The sequence below is a fragment of the Carcharhinus amblyrhynchos genome, chromosome 9, assembly GCF_965287045.1.
Source record: "Carcharhinus amblyrhynchos chromosome 9, sCarAmb.v2.hapA, whole genome shotgun sequence".
Taxonomy (NCBI): domain Eukaryota; kingdom Metazoa; phylum Chordata; class Chondrichthyes; order Carcharhiniformes; family Carcharhinidae; genus Carcharhinus; species Carcharhinus amblyrhynchos.
In genome coordinates, this window is record NC_137332.1 from 97921667 (window position 1) to 97939940 (window position 18274).

At 41.8% G+C, this 18274-nt stretch overlaps 1 protein-coding gene across 2 annotated transcripts in view; it reads right to left on the bottom strand.

Annotated features, from left to right (window-relative positions):
* LOC145348130 (E3 ubiquitin-protein ligase RING2-A-like) overlaps positions 1–17927 on the bottom strand; it is a 29592-nt gene extending 11665 nt beyond the window's left edge. The window contains exons 1-3 of one of the 2 annotated variants that reach the window (XM_080196280.1): positions 17820–17927; positions 8837–8985; positions 1470–1630 (exon numbers count right to left, since the gene is read on the bottom strand). In XM_080196280.1, coding sequence (XP_080052406.1) covers positions 1470–1630; positions 8837–8914 — 239 coding nt within the window. In that variant the 5' untranslated portion in view covers positions 8915–8985; positions 17820–17927. Of the gene's footprint in view, positions 1–1469; positions 1631–8785; positions 8986–17819 lie in introns of both variants that reach the window. The other variant, XM_080196279.1, reaches the window with a different exon arrangement.
* Between the last annotated feature and the right edge of the window lie 347 nt (positions 17928–18274).

Genomic DNA, 18274 nt, shown 5'->3' on the forward strand with positions numbered 1-18274 from the left:
TAACGAGAATTAATCACCTACTTGCACATGCATGCGTACACATGTATGTGTTGGGTGCCTAATAAAGGAGAACATAAAATCAGGGAAGAGGTCTTTTGTTAATAATATAGACATTAAAAGTGAATGTTTAAAAAAAAAAGCTCAGAAGGCAAAACAATTCAGTGTGTTGAGTACTGACTTTTCATATGGGTGTTAGTCCATAATAGAAAGGACTTCACAGGAATAAGTACTATCAAATCTCAATTCTGGTTCCTCGTGAAAAATGGGTCCACAGCATAAGTCTGCCTCTTGCTGACAATTTCACTCACAGTTACGGGATAGCCAATGTAGAAAATAGGACAATGGCAGAGTCCACTTCGAGAGGCAGAGGCACATTGCTGGATAGAACAGGTGGTCATTTAGGCTACATTTTATCACCCTGATACATAACGCGAGAGCACTAGATGTAGACACCACTCAAAGAATTGGACCTGGCTGTGATGTCTTTTTCCCGTCAAACAATCTCACACTCACTGACTGGGCTCACGTTGGTGGAACACTGACAAATGGCTGAGGTTCCATGAGTTATTGTGGTCAGGGGGAAAAAGATTTAAATTGAGATGGAGCATGGAAAGTGATTCCTGAAGAATCGATAACCAGAGAACACAGATTTAAATGCTTTGACAGAACAACCAGAGGTAAGCTGTAGAGAATGATACTTTACATGATAAGAACACAAGAATGGGACCATAATGTTATATGATCAAATGTGGCAAGTTGCCCTATTGCTTTAGTTAAATACGATTCCCTCAGCCAAGAACAAAGCAGATTAGGTGGACATTTCAATCTCTCAGAACTTGCAATGCACAAAATGACTGCTGCAATTATTTACGGAACAGTGATGATATTTCAAAAGAATCCAGGTATAAAGTGCTTTGAGATAGCTTTAGGATGTGAATAGCACCACAATGCAGAATACAAGTTCTTCTTTCACATTCTGTCCCTCTTTCCATTTGTGAAAAGCAATGATTGCTGCAATAACTGATCCTATCTCTGTGTGGTGGTGTAACGCCTGCTGAAGTATACCGAGTTGCAATCTAAGCACCTGAGAGTGAACTGCTGCAGCATGATTGCACATTCTCAGTAAGTCTGATTAGAAACAGTCTTCAGTAATAAACCAGAAGGCTGCTTGAAGGCATAACCAGATATTGGACAGACAAGGTCCCACTTCTAGGAGTGACCAGTGAGACTGAATCACAAGTGTTCAGATCTGAAATCTATATATATATTAAAAAAATCACACTAGTAACAGCTTATTCATTAATTCTTGCTCACTAAATATTTGGCATTTTAGTTAGTAAGCTTGACTCAAAGACCCTACAGATATTGGATGAAGATGCATTTGATTGCTAAGTTACCAGAGAGATTATACACAGTAATCACGTGCACGTACACAAATGCATGCACGAACACATACAGCTGCACCTTACCCGCTGCGGAGTGCAGTGACGATACAGTCTGAGCAGAAGCGATGTAAACATTCCTTTGTCGTCATGGTGTTCTTTAACATGTCCAGACAAATGGGGCACATCAGCTCACTATGTAAGCTGCGGGGTGATACTGCAATCTCTGTTCCATCCATAATTGCCTCCTGAAAGAAAAAGGGGAAGTGATCAACGTAACAGGCCAATCTTCAGCTGCTATTATATCTGCAAACAAACAGGCGTGAGATGTTATCAGATGATTAATTGTAACCTGGATCTACATGGTTGTAATTTTGTCAGTGGAGTTTTGTCAAAGACTGCTGATCAACTGAAGCTGAGCAATAAACGCCCATGTATTTTTGAAATATGTTTCCGAGACTTGGACAAGATTAGCAAGGCTCTTTATATCATGCATCCCTGGTTGCCCTAAAAAGTACTCTTGTGGGCCTTCTTCAAAGCAACTGTTCATACAACTGAGTGATTTGCTGGCTCACGTCAAGAGGTGTACATGACAGCATGAACTAGCTACATGTAGACCAAACCAGGTAGATGATTCAGTTGAGTTTTTGGCAATTTCAGAGTCATTTTTCTGCAATCAAGAAATTAACCAAATTTATCAAATTCAATTTATTGACTTGCCATAATCTCAAGATTGCTAGCCCAATAGTTGCCACACTCCTGAAAAAAGGAGCGAGAATCATGTCAAATTTAAACATGCTAACTTTTGTTTGCCACTGCTCTCATCGACTTGGAAATTTCTTAATCTTCATTCAGAAACTTGCCATTCTGGCTTTTCAAAGAAGCAACCGAGCTGAGATTTCAACAGATACAGAACTCCTATGAGAAAGTTACAACCTCAACCAAAAGTAAAAGCAGAAAGTGTGGACATGCACAGGTCAGCCAAGTGCTCTGAGACAAAGAAAGCGCAGAAGATAGAAAGAGGAATTAATGCTTTAGGACAGGGTGTTAAGGTCTACCCAGATTAGTAGCCTATCTTTCTTTTCAAATGCTGATCAATCTATGTAATTCCCACCACTTTGTTTTTACTTAAGATTCTCATCATTCAACTTGCATGAACATTTTATGGGACATGGATTATATATCTAGTAAGAAGTTAAAATGTACACTAATGAGGGGGGCGAACTTGTAGATCATTAATAAACAAATGATTACTACTGGGTCAAACAAATACTTCCAAATGATTTTGCAGCACAGGAGAAAACCATTGGAGATACCAAAGAAATTATCCACCAAGCCCCATTCCACTGTCCTTTCAAATCTTATTTAAATATTAACCCTTTGAAAAATCAATTATAATTTCTGCTCCCACCACTATTTCTGATAGGAACAGGATATGTAAGCAAAACTTCTCCTAACCTCGCTTCTCTTCTTACTATGACCACACATTTATACCAGTCACTGACAGGTGGAAATAGCTTTTGCAATTTTACCAAATCAAAACCCTTCATATCCTTTCCTGTTAAGTGTTTCTAATTTTATCTCATAACAAAAGCTTTCCATCCCTAGCATTGTCTTAATAATATCTCTCCAGTATCTACTTGATGTCCTTGATATTTTTCCAAAGGTACAGTGCACATAACAAGAAACAACATAAGCAACTATCAGTTCTATCCCTGCTCATCATCTTACGCTCTCATTTATAAAAACGATCCCAGAGATATTTTTATTTCAAACTTTATTAATAGCCGTCACGTTCTTCAAAATTATTTTAAATTTTTACCATTGGCATGTTTTCTTTTCTTATTCGTCCTTGCAAAATGATCAAACTATTTCGGCCCCATCAAATCAGCTAATCCCTATGCGTTCCCCTGAATTTTCTATTTGGCTGAAGGTTATCACCATTCCTTTTTTGGTGCTCTAAGTTTTGATGTAACCCCATACCCCCCAACTCAAATCACCCAGTTTAACTCACATTGAGCAATGGTCCTAATAGTAACTCCCAAGGGACAAATATGGTCAGCAGTCAAGTGGATCTAGTGGAATCCAAACTGAGCATTGGTGAGCAAGATATTGCTGAGTGTTTTAAATACTATCAATTGCATCATTTTGCTGATGACTGACAGTACACTGAAGGAGTGGTAATTAGCCAGGTTGGATTTGTCCTGCTGTTTGTGGATAGAACATACCTGGCCAATATCCACATCATCAGGTAGATGTGAATATTGTAGCCATACTGGTTCAGCTTGGCTAGGGTTGCAACTAGGTTTCAGTGCTGTTGCTGGGATGTTGTCAGCGTAAACAGCTTCTGCAACATCCAGTGCCCTCAGCCATTTTCTGATATCAAGTGGAGCGAGTCAAACAGGCTAAAGACTGGCATCTGTACTGCTGGGGCCCTCAGGAGGGAGCAGAGATGGATCACTCACTTGGAACTTCTGGCCGAAGATGATTGCAAAGGCTTCAGCCTTATCTCTCGCGCTAATGTAGATCATCAAGGATGGTGATATTTCTGGAGCCTCCTCGGTTAGCTGTTTAATTCTCCACCACCATTCATGACTGGATGTGGCAGGACTGCCAAGCTTTGATCTGATTTGCTGGTTGTGAAATAGCTTAGCTCTATCACATGCTACTTCCCCTGTTTGGAACACAGTAGTACTGTAGCTTCACTAACATGACACATCATTTTTAGGTATGCCCGAATGTCATGGACAAATCTATCTGCAACAAGTTGATTTGTGAGGACAAGTTCCAGGAGGTTATTTAAGTGCTTCCTCCAAGTGGTTTTTAAACATGAAACACTGATTCATCAGCTAAGGTGGGATCAAGATAATAATCAATAGGTTTCCTAGACCATTTTTGTTCCAACTCCATATGAGACTTCATGGAATCTGGACTCAATATTGAGGACTCCCAGGGCAACATGACTGCACATCACTATGCTGCCATTTCTATTAGATTTGTCCTGAGGTATGCCCTGTCCTACCTCAGGATGGGATATTGGCTGTAAGGTATGATTCTGTGAATATGACTAAGTCACACTGTTGCTTAATTTTACTGACAACTGGCAATAGTTCCATGGCACTATTCCTGGAAGAAAGGTTCATTTTACAGATGAAAGGTTGAATAAATTGGCCCAATACTCATTGGGGTTTAGAAGAATAAGTGATCTTATTGAAACAAATAAGATTCTGAGAATTCTTTTTTCTCAAAGGGTTGCTATTATGTTCCGAGGAAGCAGTGGAGGCTAGGTCATTAAATTTATTTAAAGCAATGATGGACAGATTTCTGATAGATAAGAGAGTCAGAGTTATGTGGGAAAATGGCAAAATAGAAGAGATCAGCCATGATCTTATTGAATGGCAGAGCAAGTTTGAAGAGCCAAATAGTCTACTCCTATGCACCCAGGACATTAACTGGAGTCTCTGGATTACCACCAGATCATAAGGAGCTTAATCTTTTTAGGACGTTTACTAGGCAGCAGCAAATGCCATCTGAAAGTCCAATCGTTAATATTTCCTTTACCACCCAGTTAATCCCTCAAAAAACGGTCTTTTGCAACTCAATTCTGGCTGCTCATCAGTTTCTGGTGATTTCTATCCACATTATGCTCTCTAGTTACCTCTAGGCAGACTGATCTATAGTTACCCAATAATCATTGTCAGCCATCTTGAACACCAGTGCAACTGGTAATTTTCCAGTCCTTGGGTTCAACTTCCCTAATCCAAAGATGTTTGAAAGCTTGCAGTCAGAGCCTTGCCAAATTCTCCTGGCATTCTACACTGCTTGCCAGCCATCGGATTTGAGCGCCTGTACCACTTGAGTCCAACAGATTCTGCACCCTCACCACTTCATTATCTGTAGTCAACTTCTTGATTTGCTTTGTTTCTTCCACTTGTCACTTTGAAAACTGAAGCGAGAAACTTAATTAAGGAGGTTTTCAGCTCATGTTGCAGGAAAACCTCTCAGAAGTGTTACCACTCACTCCTTTTTATAAATCTAGCAAATACTTTGTAATGAGAAATGTTTAGCTCCCAGCCCTATGCCAACTGTGTTAGAAATCATAGAAACCGTACAGTGCAGAAACAGGCCATTCGGCCCATTGAGTCTGCACTGGCCACAATCCCACCCAGACCCTACTCCCATATCCCTATGTATATTTACCCGCTAATCCCTCTAACCTACACATCTCAGGACACTAAGGGGCAATTTTTAGCACGGCCAAATCAACCTAACCCACACATCTTTGGACTGTGGGAGGAAACCAGAGCACCCGAAGGAAACCCATGCAAGCTCCACACAGACAGTGACCCAAGCCAGGATTCGAACTCAGGTCCCTGAAGCTGTGAAGCAGCAGTGCTAACCATTGGGCTACCATGCCATTGTTGTTAGAGAAATGATGACACCTCCCCTTGCATCACATCCACCACAATTTGTTTCTCTTATCTGTTAATCTTATTTAGTATATACTTGAGTATTTACATTGAAGTAACTTAAACCTGCCCACGTTTGGCTATTCTTTCTAATACTTCTTTCCATTTGTCTCTCAGTTTGACTTGCACCCCTTTTCAGTTTCTCTTTGCTGCCCCGGTCTATTTTTATTCTTTTCCCCCATCCATCTGCCCACTCAATTCCAACAATATCAATTTACTCTCTTAACCAGGGCATTGCCTTGGGGTGGGGCCCGTGCATACTATGCTTACATGACTAAAAGCGGCTCTTCCCATGAACACGCTCAGAACTACATACCCTCTAATGTGCTTACACAGGAAGTACCCCCTATTTTCCAAGGTTGCTTCTCCAGCTGACTAGAAAGAAAAAAAATTTAAACTCCAGAATGGGCTTCACGCCCTCACACCAGTCAGCCTCATCAGTAAAAGAATTGGCAGTTTCTTTTTTCCAGGGCATGCATCTTTTGTTTCTACAAGTAACAACTTAAATGCTACAGATCAATTTTGGCCAGGAATTTGATCTGTCCCTAAGTTTCAAGGATCATGGAACAAAAACAAGGTTAACAAAGAGAGGCTGTACAATGAGAACTAACCAGCCTTCACGGTGATGAATAAAAATTCTCTTAGGGTGAGGCTTTCAATTACACAACTCAGCCACAAAAGCAGAAAATTTATGCTAAACCTTTAGAAATGACTGTTTAGGCCTCAGCTGAAGTAGTGTATCCAACTGAGGGCATCACATTTTCACAAGGCTGAGTTGGAGACCTAAGGGAGGGTGCAGAGAGAAGATTTACCAAGATGGGTACAGGAATGAAGAACCTCAGTTACAAGAGGCTAGAGGAATTAGGGTTGTTCGATCTTGAAGCGCAGATAGTTAAGGGGAGCTAACAGAATGTTCAAAATCATGACAGGTTTTGATAGATTTAATAAAGAGGTGCTTGCACTAGGAGGAAACTTAGCGACCTGTTAAGGCAGTCAAAGGGTCAGAGGAAGCGAGAGGAGAGCTTTGTTTTTACACTGCAAGGTGCCACAAACTGGAATAGTCTGTTAAGAGTGGTGAAAACAGATTCAATAGTAACTTTCAAAAGGAAATTCGGTATATGCTTGAAAATTAAAAACTGACAATGGGGACAATGGGGGAAAAAGGGACAGAGTGGGTCTAACTGAATATCTTTTCAAAGAACCATCACAAGTGCGATGGACCAAACGGATTCCCTATGCACCGTACAATCTTATAGGAAGTAATCTCCATCATCAAGGGCCTGGCAGTCTCAGCCCAAATGTAATTTTTCTTTGGGGAGGTAGCAAGACTTTCAGACATTATTTTGTACTGCTCAAATCAGTTGCAAATGCTGAAATTGCAAGTACACATGCACAACTTGCATGCACACGTACTAACAATACACAGTATCAATTCTACAAATTGTAGCCAGTGACAGTTTAATTGATCAGGAGATAAATAGGTTGAAGCAAGGTAACAAAAAGGAGAAAAGCCGGAAATAATAGCAATATTGGTCACACCCTGATCAATGGACAGCTATGCAGAGTGCTTCTTATAGTCTGTTTCTTCACTTTACACAGATGCTAACTAACCTATGTATTTGCAACATTTTCTGTTTTTATTTTAAGACAGAACACCAACAAGGCTCCCCAAACAAAAACACAGAAGGAAATGGACCCGGGCCATGCAGGCTCAGGGAATGGCAGAGTGCAGGTTCACCTCATGTTAAGTACCATTACAGGAATCAGTAAACGTTTTAACTGAAGAGCCTTCAAAAAAAAAATTTCAAAGAGAAACTGGCAGGATCTGCAGGGTGAAATTCAGTGTAACTAAACTAAATAAATGACAAATTGCCAATTGTCTCTGGAATAATGCATAATTTGTCTGCACAATAAAATGAATTTACTTATCGATAAAATTAAAGCAGGCCTAACTCCAAATAATCATGTCTTTTGACTGGTTTTGCATTTTGAAATATTTTCTTTGTATTCCTAGTAGGTGCAAATTCAGGTTTCATGCATTGGTTTACGCTAAATGAGTATAGGCATGATTGAAAAGAATCGGTCAAAGCAGCTTAAATGGAATTTAAATTACAAAACAATACAAAATTATACAATACTGAAAGGATGCTTTTTTGTCTGTTTTCATAACAGATCTTGCAACAAGTAGAATTATTTTCAGTACAATTATCAATAAAATCATCTTTAAAACCTGTTCCTCGAACCAAAGGTATTATCAGTAACCATGGTTCTGACACTCAAAATGCGTTTACTCAAAGGACAATGATGTTTTCCAGTAAAGTAACCATTTGAAACTGCAAATTGCAGCCCACAATAAAAACTCCACAATAAAAACAGTTCTTACTTTTCTTGATTTAAATTTATTTTAGGGTCTTAACACGTTAACACAACCCAGCTGGAAGAGGTTGGCAGCCGTTGAAGAGGCACATGTCACTCTGGAGCCAAAGACTCTGACCCCTATTCTATCACAACCAAGTCATTAATACTGAGGTGAGACGACAAACGAGAGCAAGTCAGACTAGCTGACTGTTGCTAACCTCCCTAGTCAGGTAAGATGGCATCAAGAGGACCAGAATTGCAAAGTCCTTCCCTTCTCAAGCATGAAGGGCGATCATATTGGCGATCAAGAAAGAAGGAACCAAAAAGCTGAGAGATAAAATGGAATAGAAAAATCAAACTGCTTAACAGCAGTAAGTACTGAGCTTAGGACCATTGTATAAAAGTTTAGCTCCTTGTTGGAAGCTTACTGCTGTGCAAACATATGCAATTTAAAAACATGCATTGTACAGCAACTAAAACATTGCAAAGGGCTTTTCTTTAAAATTAACTGTGCATATTTTTCATGCAGACATGCAAAATAGACACAAAGGGATATCCCCTCTGCTCCACACGTACCTGCGGGGTCCTGTGTAGTTCGTAGAGGCTGAGCTGCCCTGTTTTACTCACCTGTGGGGTCCGGTGCAGTTCATAGAGGCTGAGCTCCCATGTTTTACTAGGGTTCTGAGTATTCACCGGCGCTGCCATACTGATCGCAGCTTTGTTTTTAAGTTTAATTTCAAAATGAACGAATGATGGCTTCTGCACTCTGTTCAGACCTGGGACAGAAAAGGATAGCATTTATCTAAGTAATTTTAAAAATCAATGACAACATACCCACATACCCGAATGATAAACAAGAGTGGGGAAAAAACATGGCAGTGTACTGGTCCCCCATGCTTCCCAAAGCTGATATTATAATATCAGCAACACACCCAACTTTTTGACAGGTGAAAAGTACAAAAACATCACCAAAAGAACGTGATATGATCCTCATTGTTTGAATATGTCAAAGCTGTGATCATTATCATTGTCATCTTTTGTGGGGCTCTCATGACCAAAGAGTCCAATGGGACATTGGCATGAATGCCCACTGAACTGGCATCTCATGCAAGGTCACCTCTTGTTTTCCTCTGCTTGCAATGACTATTGCAAATTTGCTGTAGATAGTCCAACAAAAAAAAGCATGAAGCAAGTCTTCTCTCAGCCGCAGAAAAGATCCTCAAGGATTCTATTAAACTATCTGCAAGACAGCCACGTGGATGATGACCTCCCACAATCACTGTGATTTCAGAGGGCTAACCAGGGGATATTGTATATGTACTAAGACATCAACAGGAAAATTGGAAAGAGTAATGATATTATATACTGTTTGTAGACCTAAAGTTTATGACAGTATGAGTCAACTTGGTCCACGGCACTTGCTCTCCAAGCCAGGATGTTCAAACAAGTTTATTAAAATCCTGTTCCTACTGCATGATGGCATGGACGGACAGGCCTGTGGCAACATGTCTAATGCAGCAACTCTTCAATCTCTTCTTTGCTGCAAAGCTGAAAGAAACCACCAGAAGCATCAATGTTGGATTCCAGTCAGGAAACTCCAAGTACAATACCTTAACTATCTCCAAAAGCAATGCTCAAAGTTTTCCACCAACTCAGTTTGCGCATGCCTGCTGGTGAAATAAACTACAGAAACAGGAAGATCCCAAATTCTCCCCTACTCCGCCATCCACTCTGTGCAAAAACTGGGTGGTCTTAACCAATGCTGCTGTAGAAACAGCTAGAATCGGCCTCAGTGCCCCTGGTTATGGAGGGGCAAAATTAACCCTGATATTTGCCTGAGCAATGGCAATTTGACAAAGGCAGCAGTTAACCCTGAATAAAGCAGAGGATCTAAATGTGCATCAGCTGTGGCTCAGTTGGTAGCACTGTTGCTTCAGCATCAAAAAATTGAGTTCAAGTCCCAGTCCAGAGAATTGAGCACAAAAAGACTCGGTTGAGCTTCAGTGTAGTATTGAAGGAGCGTTGCATTGTTGATAGTGAGATGGTGAGAGCGAGGGGCTAAATCTTCTGACCCTGCCATGGGAATGGTCGTGGATGTGGAACTCTAATATTAGACTGGTTCCTTGTCACTAAGAGCAGACTATGGGGTTTTTTTTGCACTGACTTATCTGTTGACAAGTGTTGTCGTGAGAAAGTTAGTTAACCCTGATAAGTCAGCCAGCGATCCCAGCTACAGAAGTATCCAAGTGCAGCAGAACGTAGCTGATTAGTGGATTTTGACCCAATGTGCCTCCTCTGCAACTACCCCTCTGGCCACCAACAGGAGACCTGGTGACACTTTTTGGCCTCATGCAAGTAGATTGGACACTTCAAGGTGAAAGGAGAAAGTCCAGCACCCAATGTTAAAGGCCTGTTTAAAAAATACATTTGAGTTTTAAAACTTACAATAAGCCACCACCATCCATGCTATTCAACTAACTTTCTCATGACAACACTTGTCAACAGATAAGTCAGTGCAAAAAAAAACCCCATAGTCTGCTCTTAGTGACAAGGAACCAATCTAATATTAGAGTTTCACATCCACGACCATTCCCATGGCAGATAGGGTCAGAAGATTTAGCCCCTCGCTCTCACCATCTCACTATCAACAATGCAACGCTCCTTCAATACTATACTGAAGCTCAACCTAGTCTTTTTGTGCTCAATTCTCTGGACTGGGACTTGAACTCAATTTTTTGATGCTGAAGCAACAGTGCTACCAACTGAGCCACAGCCGATGCACATTTAGATCCTCTGCTCTATTCAGGGCTAACTGCTGCCATCGCTCAGGCAAATAATCAGCAACTGCTGATGCAACCTAGGAACCATAATGGGTTACCTTGTGCCAGTCACAGAATACCAATGAGGGGAGGAGAGACTTGGTACCAAGTAAGGAAACACTCAATCTGTGTGCTAATCATGGTTGCAGCCAACGAGCCAGAGGAACAGGAATGATTGTGGCTGATGCACATACGCAATTACTGACCACACCACATCTGTGTATGCAATCAAAAGGAGGGTCTCATTTGCAGAAGAATGGCAGTGTCAGTGGTAATAATCAGGGACTGAAAACTGCATGGAGGCAATCTTCTGTTGAGTCCAAAACCAAGAGAAGCATTCAGATAGCATGAAAGATTCAGCATTCAAAGTTGACAGCATCAAGTAATTGCAGTGGAAATTGTGGTTCACATGGTACAGCAGCACATGCTGCTCATCCAATAAATCCTGCTCCATTAACACTCAAAAAGTTCAACACCATCCAGGACAAATCAGCCAGCTTGATCAGCACTCCAACCAACAGCTTAAACACTCATTCCCTCTAACTTATGCACAGAGTAAATACCATCTACCAAGATGTTTAGCAGCCTATCACCAAAGTTCCTTCGATGGCACCTTCCAAACTTGTGACCCTCTACTACCTAGAGCAACTGGTGCATAGGACATCACTACCTGCCAAATTTTCCTGCAAGCCATACATCATTCTGATCTACAGCACTATTCCTTCACTTTCACTGGGTCAAAATCCTGGAATTTCCTAACACTCCTGTGGATGTACATGCATCAGATGGACAGAAACAATTCAAGTTTACAACGACATTCTCAGGAAATTGCTTTGTTGGCCTAGCTAGCAACAGTCACATCCCATGAACAAAAGCACAGATAGTATGAGGCACGGTTCAAGATTAAAAAGGCCATCTCTGAATTTAGCAAGCTTAAAAGCTACAGGAATTTGCAATGTGAGATGGCACAGCTTTCAGCTCTAGGACCAACAAACTTAACTGAAAAGGGTCAGTAAGCTTCTATTCCTTACTGTCAAACCAGGGCCAAAAAGGCCCATATTCCAGTATATGGAGGCCAAAATTTACCAAATAGGCTGGCACAGAAGCAAGCACTGCTACCTCAGCACCAGGGCCAATTACTGGCTTGGGTCACTGTCTGCGGAGTCTGCACATTCTCCCTGTCTTTGCTCTGGTTTCCTCCCACAGTCCAAAAAACGTGCTGGTTAGGTGAACTAGCCATGCTAAATTCGCCCTCAGCGTACCCGAATAGGCAGAGTGTGACGACTCGGGGATTTTCACAGTAACTTATTTGCAATGTTAATGTAAGCCTACTTGTGATACTAATAAATAAACTTGAAATATTTATCAGGCTAAATCACTGTGCCATTATTTGTCATCACTCTACTTCATTCACAGGCCAAGGGTACAAATAAGACAGAGCTGGCTATTGCAATTGAAATTGCTGTGTTTCTGGCAAATGTGCATGCTTGATTTTATTGGATCTTTAACACTCACTGGCCTCTTTTTCTACTCCTCTTCGAGCAACCTTGCAAGATTTTTCCCAAAGATTGCTCATTCCATCAAATTTTGTTCTTTGTCCCCTTCATCCAGCTCCTCCATCCTCCTATATTCCTTGACATTTACTGAAGAAATTTCAATTTTTCTTAAAAGTGCCCTCTTTATAGAAACCTGACTTTGTTAAATATTTTCACTTCCCACAGAAGTTAGCTGTTCTATCAGGTCTGACCTCAATATACTTTTTGTACAAATCCCTTCAAATCAGATCACCCTATATTGATCTCTGTAGTTCCTCTACACTTCCCCTGCCCTATACAATCTGTATTTCTTGTAGCTATCTCTACAACCCTCACTCCACCAGAACTATTCACACTCCACAGTTAGCTCATTTCTGTCACATTACTAACAGCTCCTTCTCAAATGTGTGTTTTGAAGATATAGAACCCCTTCCTGTACCAACTGAGCTCCCTGTACCGATTCTGTTTTCTGATATCTATATTCCCTGTTGACATTCCTATCCCAACACGTATTTGTAATCCACATACAATATCAATTCACTTAACATCACATTGTATTTCCACATATGCACTGATAGTTATTACCATTTGGTACATAATTAGAAGCAGAAGTAGGCCATCTGGCTCCTTGAGCTGCCCCGCCATTCAATAAGATCATGGCTGATCTTTTTCGGGGACTCAGCTCCATTTAACCACCCGCTTACCACAACCCTTATTTCTTTTACTGTTCAAAAATTTATCTATCCTCACCTTAAAAATATTCAATGAGGTACCCTCAACTCTTCACTGGGCAGGGAATTCCATAGATTCACAACCCTTTGGGTGAAGAAGTCCCTACTCAAATCAGTCATAAATCTGTTCTTGTGGAGGTTGAACAGCAACATTTAATGAAGAAACCACGTAGGCCATTCGACTGGGTTAGCCAATGGCAGTGCTACTTCCCTTAATTCCTTGCCCTTTTTAAACATAGCCCTGAGTATCTGCCCCATTTAAAAATTGCTCTGTTGGATTTTCATCCATGACCTATTGGGCCTACGCATTCTAAATTCACAACTCTCTGCTTTAAATCAAGCGTCTGCTACAAGACCCAAATAAAATGCTTACATCTGCTACAACAGAGACTCTGAACAAGAATGTCGATTTAAAAGAAACTGGGCAGTTTTCAGTGAGGCTTTGGAATTAACTGCCTAAGTATTGTTTATGCAAGGCCCCTTTACCAGGGAAGCTATCTGACCTCCCGTCATTCTGGCCCTGACATGAGATCCAACTGATTTTGCCAGTTCATTTTCAACCTTCTTCTGCCCAAGTTGACTGTTGTTTGGTAAGAAAGTCCAACCTCATTCCTGCCCAAGTTTCACATTTATAACATATTGTGATGTCACTAACATTTCAGCAGAATGGCAAACATGAGAAATTTTCAGTCATACAGGCATTTTGAAAATATTCCTAGAAGGATTCTACTTCAAGTACAATTTCGGGTGCAGAATCAAGATCACACAAACTGCAATGAACAAGCGGCAATGCACCTGGAGCCATCATAAATACCACCAACAGAAACTGCAGATGATTAAAGGCTGTCAGTGATGAGATCAAATATCACATTAAACTGAAGCATCAACTGTAAAATTATACCCTCTCAATGCTCCAATTAAATACAGCCACAACACTTATCTTATCTCCATACTGCTTAGGTTGACTGGATCTTAACTGCAGTATCCAACCTTGCTGTACATTTCTTTCCAAATTTCTAGTGCTATCACACAGTATAAATCATCTACAGTGCCAGCATTTACTTCTTTGAATCATATTTTAGTATTCAGCTGATTCCCCTGCCTCACAAACATTCCTTAAAGGCTTTCTATTCCTGCTCGTGTTCTGTACTCTTGCATCTAGATTATGCAATGAGGTTACTGAATAACCCAGATTCAAACAAACACACAGATCTGCCGTAATTCTAAGTATTGCATTAAAAGTGATAACTTTCAATCCATCACAACACAGCAAATATCTGCACTTACATTAACCTGTGTACTGCCTCTATTGATCTTTCTGCAATTCCTAAACATTTCCCTTATGCTACATAATCTCTCTGCACTCCTTGTCGATATCTTAATATTCCCTACTCTAACCAATCTCTTTATACTCCATAACTCATTTCTTTCACATAATTCAGTAATGGTTCCTTCTCAAATCTGTGTCCCACAAATTAAGATTTACTTGCCTGGATGAAGCAGCTGCAACAACACTCAAAGCTCAACAAATCCAGGTTAAAGCAGCCTACTTGATTATTATCCCTTCCACAAGCGATGTAGAGTGGCAGCTGTGTGCACCATCAACAACAGTGGTTCCCAAACTTTTAAGTCATGGTACACTACTATATACTTAAAAAAAATTGAGGCACATTTATTTTGTCATTTTCCTTTACTGGGAACTTTGTTTTTAACTTCTCCCTCTCTTTTTTTTTTAAAAACCTCTCCATTTTTCTTGTTTCTCCCAGGGTTTTCTGCACCCTTTGAGTTTTTGCTTTTTGGGAACCTTGGTCTTGACTCAAAGTCCCATTGGTAATGCGCATCCGTCTGACCAACATAAAAATCTAAACTACGCACGTGCGTCTTTTCCTCAGCCAGCGCATGCACAGAAAGGCCTGAGGTTTGTCGGGTCTTCAAGATATCAATCACAGAGCTGAACATTAATTTTAGTTTAATTACAAGAATTTTAAATAGTTTTGAATCTTTCTTCATACTGGTTGGAAAACTCTGATCGACAAGATGTACTGCAGAACTTACCAAGGTCTCTTAGGCGGACCTTTGAAACCCAAGGCCACTACCATCTGGAAGGACAAGGGCAAGGATACCTGGAACACCACCACCACCACCACAAGGAGTTTCCCCTTCAAGTCACTCACTATTGTATTTACTTATTATTGTCACAAGTAGGCTTACATTAACACTGCAACGAAGCTACTGTGAGAATCACCATTCTGACTTGGAAATACATTCCATCACTGTTACAGGGTCAGAATCCTGGGACTCCCTACCTAACAGCACTGTGGATGTACCTACACCTCAGGGATGGCAGATATTTAGGAAGTCATCCTCTCGTGTACAACTTGGTATGGGTAATAAATGCTGGGCCTAGCCAGCCATGCCAACATCATAAAGAATAGAAAATAAAATTCCTTCCTGTACCAACTGAGTTCCTTGTGATCATTACTGAATGTGCTGATGCATTGTACTCCATAAAGAACAAATGACATATTAATATCCTTGCTGTAGGGGGAGGGGCAAAAATAGCCCTTGAAAACAATTATGTTGAACATTCCTCACCCCTTCAGTAATTACCTAGAAATTGACAGAATTGCAGATATAACCATTCAGCTTAACCAGATTATGTTGGCATTTAACACCCAGACAAGCCAATCTATTCTCATGTGCCAGCCTTTTCCAGTCTCTCTTTATCCCTCCCAACCACAAATCCGTCATTTTCTTCCATGTTGAAAAGGTTTATGCGTCAATCACTAATTCTATTTCACACCCATCCTCCCTGTGAAAGAACATTTCCATAATTCTCTATGCCACAGCACAACATCCTCTCGTTAAAGACCAGCCCTACAGCAACCCAAGAACATCAAGTTGGAAGTCTACCAAGCCTGCATCCTCTGTACACTCTAGAGTGGTGAGACATGCTAGGCAGAAGAAAAGGCAGAAGGTTTTCCACTTCTGCTGTTTCAGATTTACTCCCGGCAGAACTCCCAAAGCACGCTAATTCAGAATACACACACTAAGCCAATGAACAGAAGCATTAGGCTCTTCCACATTCATGTGATAGATAGTGGTCAAATGCCTGAAGACCTTCCATACAGTAAACCAGCCACTGGGTCACAGCTTCCAGGTCACCCATTACCTCTACCACTGGGATACCTGCAAGTGAGATATGAAGACAGCAAATATGGACATTGACAACTGAGCAACAGTCACTGACAGCCGTGACCTCTCAAGACTGACTGGAGGGGGATTAAAAGGAAGTTGGCAGAAGCCAAGCAGGCGGCTCAGAGAAAACAGATGCCAGAAAATCATGAGCCGCATTAGCCCACTGCAAATAGGTGACAGCGGCTGACCCTGCCCCAAAAAAAGCAGGGCTCCTGAGCCATCCAGGCAATGTTCAGCAGAAAATAGGCCACTACAGCGCAAATCATACAGGCATGCAAAAACAAACAATCTGGTCATTACCATCTTGTCAATTGCACAAGTTTTCTACACACAAATTGGCTGATGCATTTCCTACATTACACTTCAAAAACTACTTCATGAGCTGTTGAATACTTGGGAGAGTTCCAAAGATTCACAGCAGCTAACCACTTTGAGGCAGAGTGGTTAGCACAGCTGCCTCAAAACAGGACTTTTTTCCCAGTTCAATTCCCAGCTTGGGTTATTGTCTGTGTGGAGTCTGCACATTCTGTCCGTACCCATGCAGGTTTCCTCCAGGTGCTCTGGTTTCTTCCCACAGTCCAAAAGATATGCTGGTTCAGGTGCATTATCCACGTTAAATTCTTCCTCAGTGTACTCGAACAGATGCCAGAGTGTGGCGACTAGGGGATTTTCACAGTAACTTCATTGCAGTGTTAACGTAAGCCTGCTTATAAACTTTTATGAAGGTACGTGCAGATCGTCTCTCTTTCCACCCATGTTATCCTCACACCAGGCAACTATTTCACTGGCCCCTAACCAGGAGCCAACCCCTCCCACCACCTGTCCCTTAGCAGCACGGCAGCACACTGGTTAGCACTGCTACCTCACAGCATCAGAGACTCAGGTTCAATACCTGGCTCGAAGCACTGACTGCATGGAGTCTGCACGTCCTCCCCGTGTCTACACGGGTTTTACTCCGCATTCTGAAAGACTGACTGGTTAGGTAGATGGCCTATGCTAAATTCTCCCTCAGTGCACCCGAACAGGCGCCGGGGTGTGGCGACTAGGGAATTTTCACCGTAACTTCATTACAGTTTGTGACGTTCCCAAAGGTGTTCCCGGGCACAGCGGCTATGTGTCCCTCACCCACCACCGAAGCCTTCCATCTCGCGCGCGCCCTGCGCATGCTCTCTAGCGGCGGCGGCAGCCCGGCTCGAGCAGCCGCTGGGCCTTCCCGCAGCTTCACTAGGCCGGGCTCCAGGCCTTTCCCATTCTTTCATCTGTTATACACATGATCCGGTGCAGTCGGGTCTATCGTTTATTACTTCATCCCGTCCCACATCCTCACCTTCAGTTTACTTCCGCCTTGATCTTTCCCTTCCTCCGTTCCCTGTTATATTTTTCTTTCTCTCTCTCACTCCCTCGTCTCTCCCACAGCCACAACAACAACGGCAAAACAGACCTCCCCCTGCTTGCGGTGCTGACGTCACTTCCCATCTTCGCTGCTTCCCCGCCCCACTGCAGTGTCACTTCCTGTCTATCCTGGCGCCTGCGGCATCGACACACTTCCTGTTCATGCTCGTGTCCTCTGTAACGTCACTTCCTGGTCACTGTTGCCCGTAGCCGGCTTCCAGCTTTATGCCATTTCCGTCTCCAAGCTCCGCTGCTGTGCACGCCTTAAAGTGGGAAGTGCTTTGCCCTGCTCGGTGACTTTACACTTTATGTGGAAAACGATGATATCGCGTGGCTTCTGACTGTTTACGAGCTTGTTATGTGTTTTTTTAGGGGAAGAAATCAAATGTT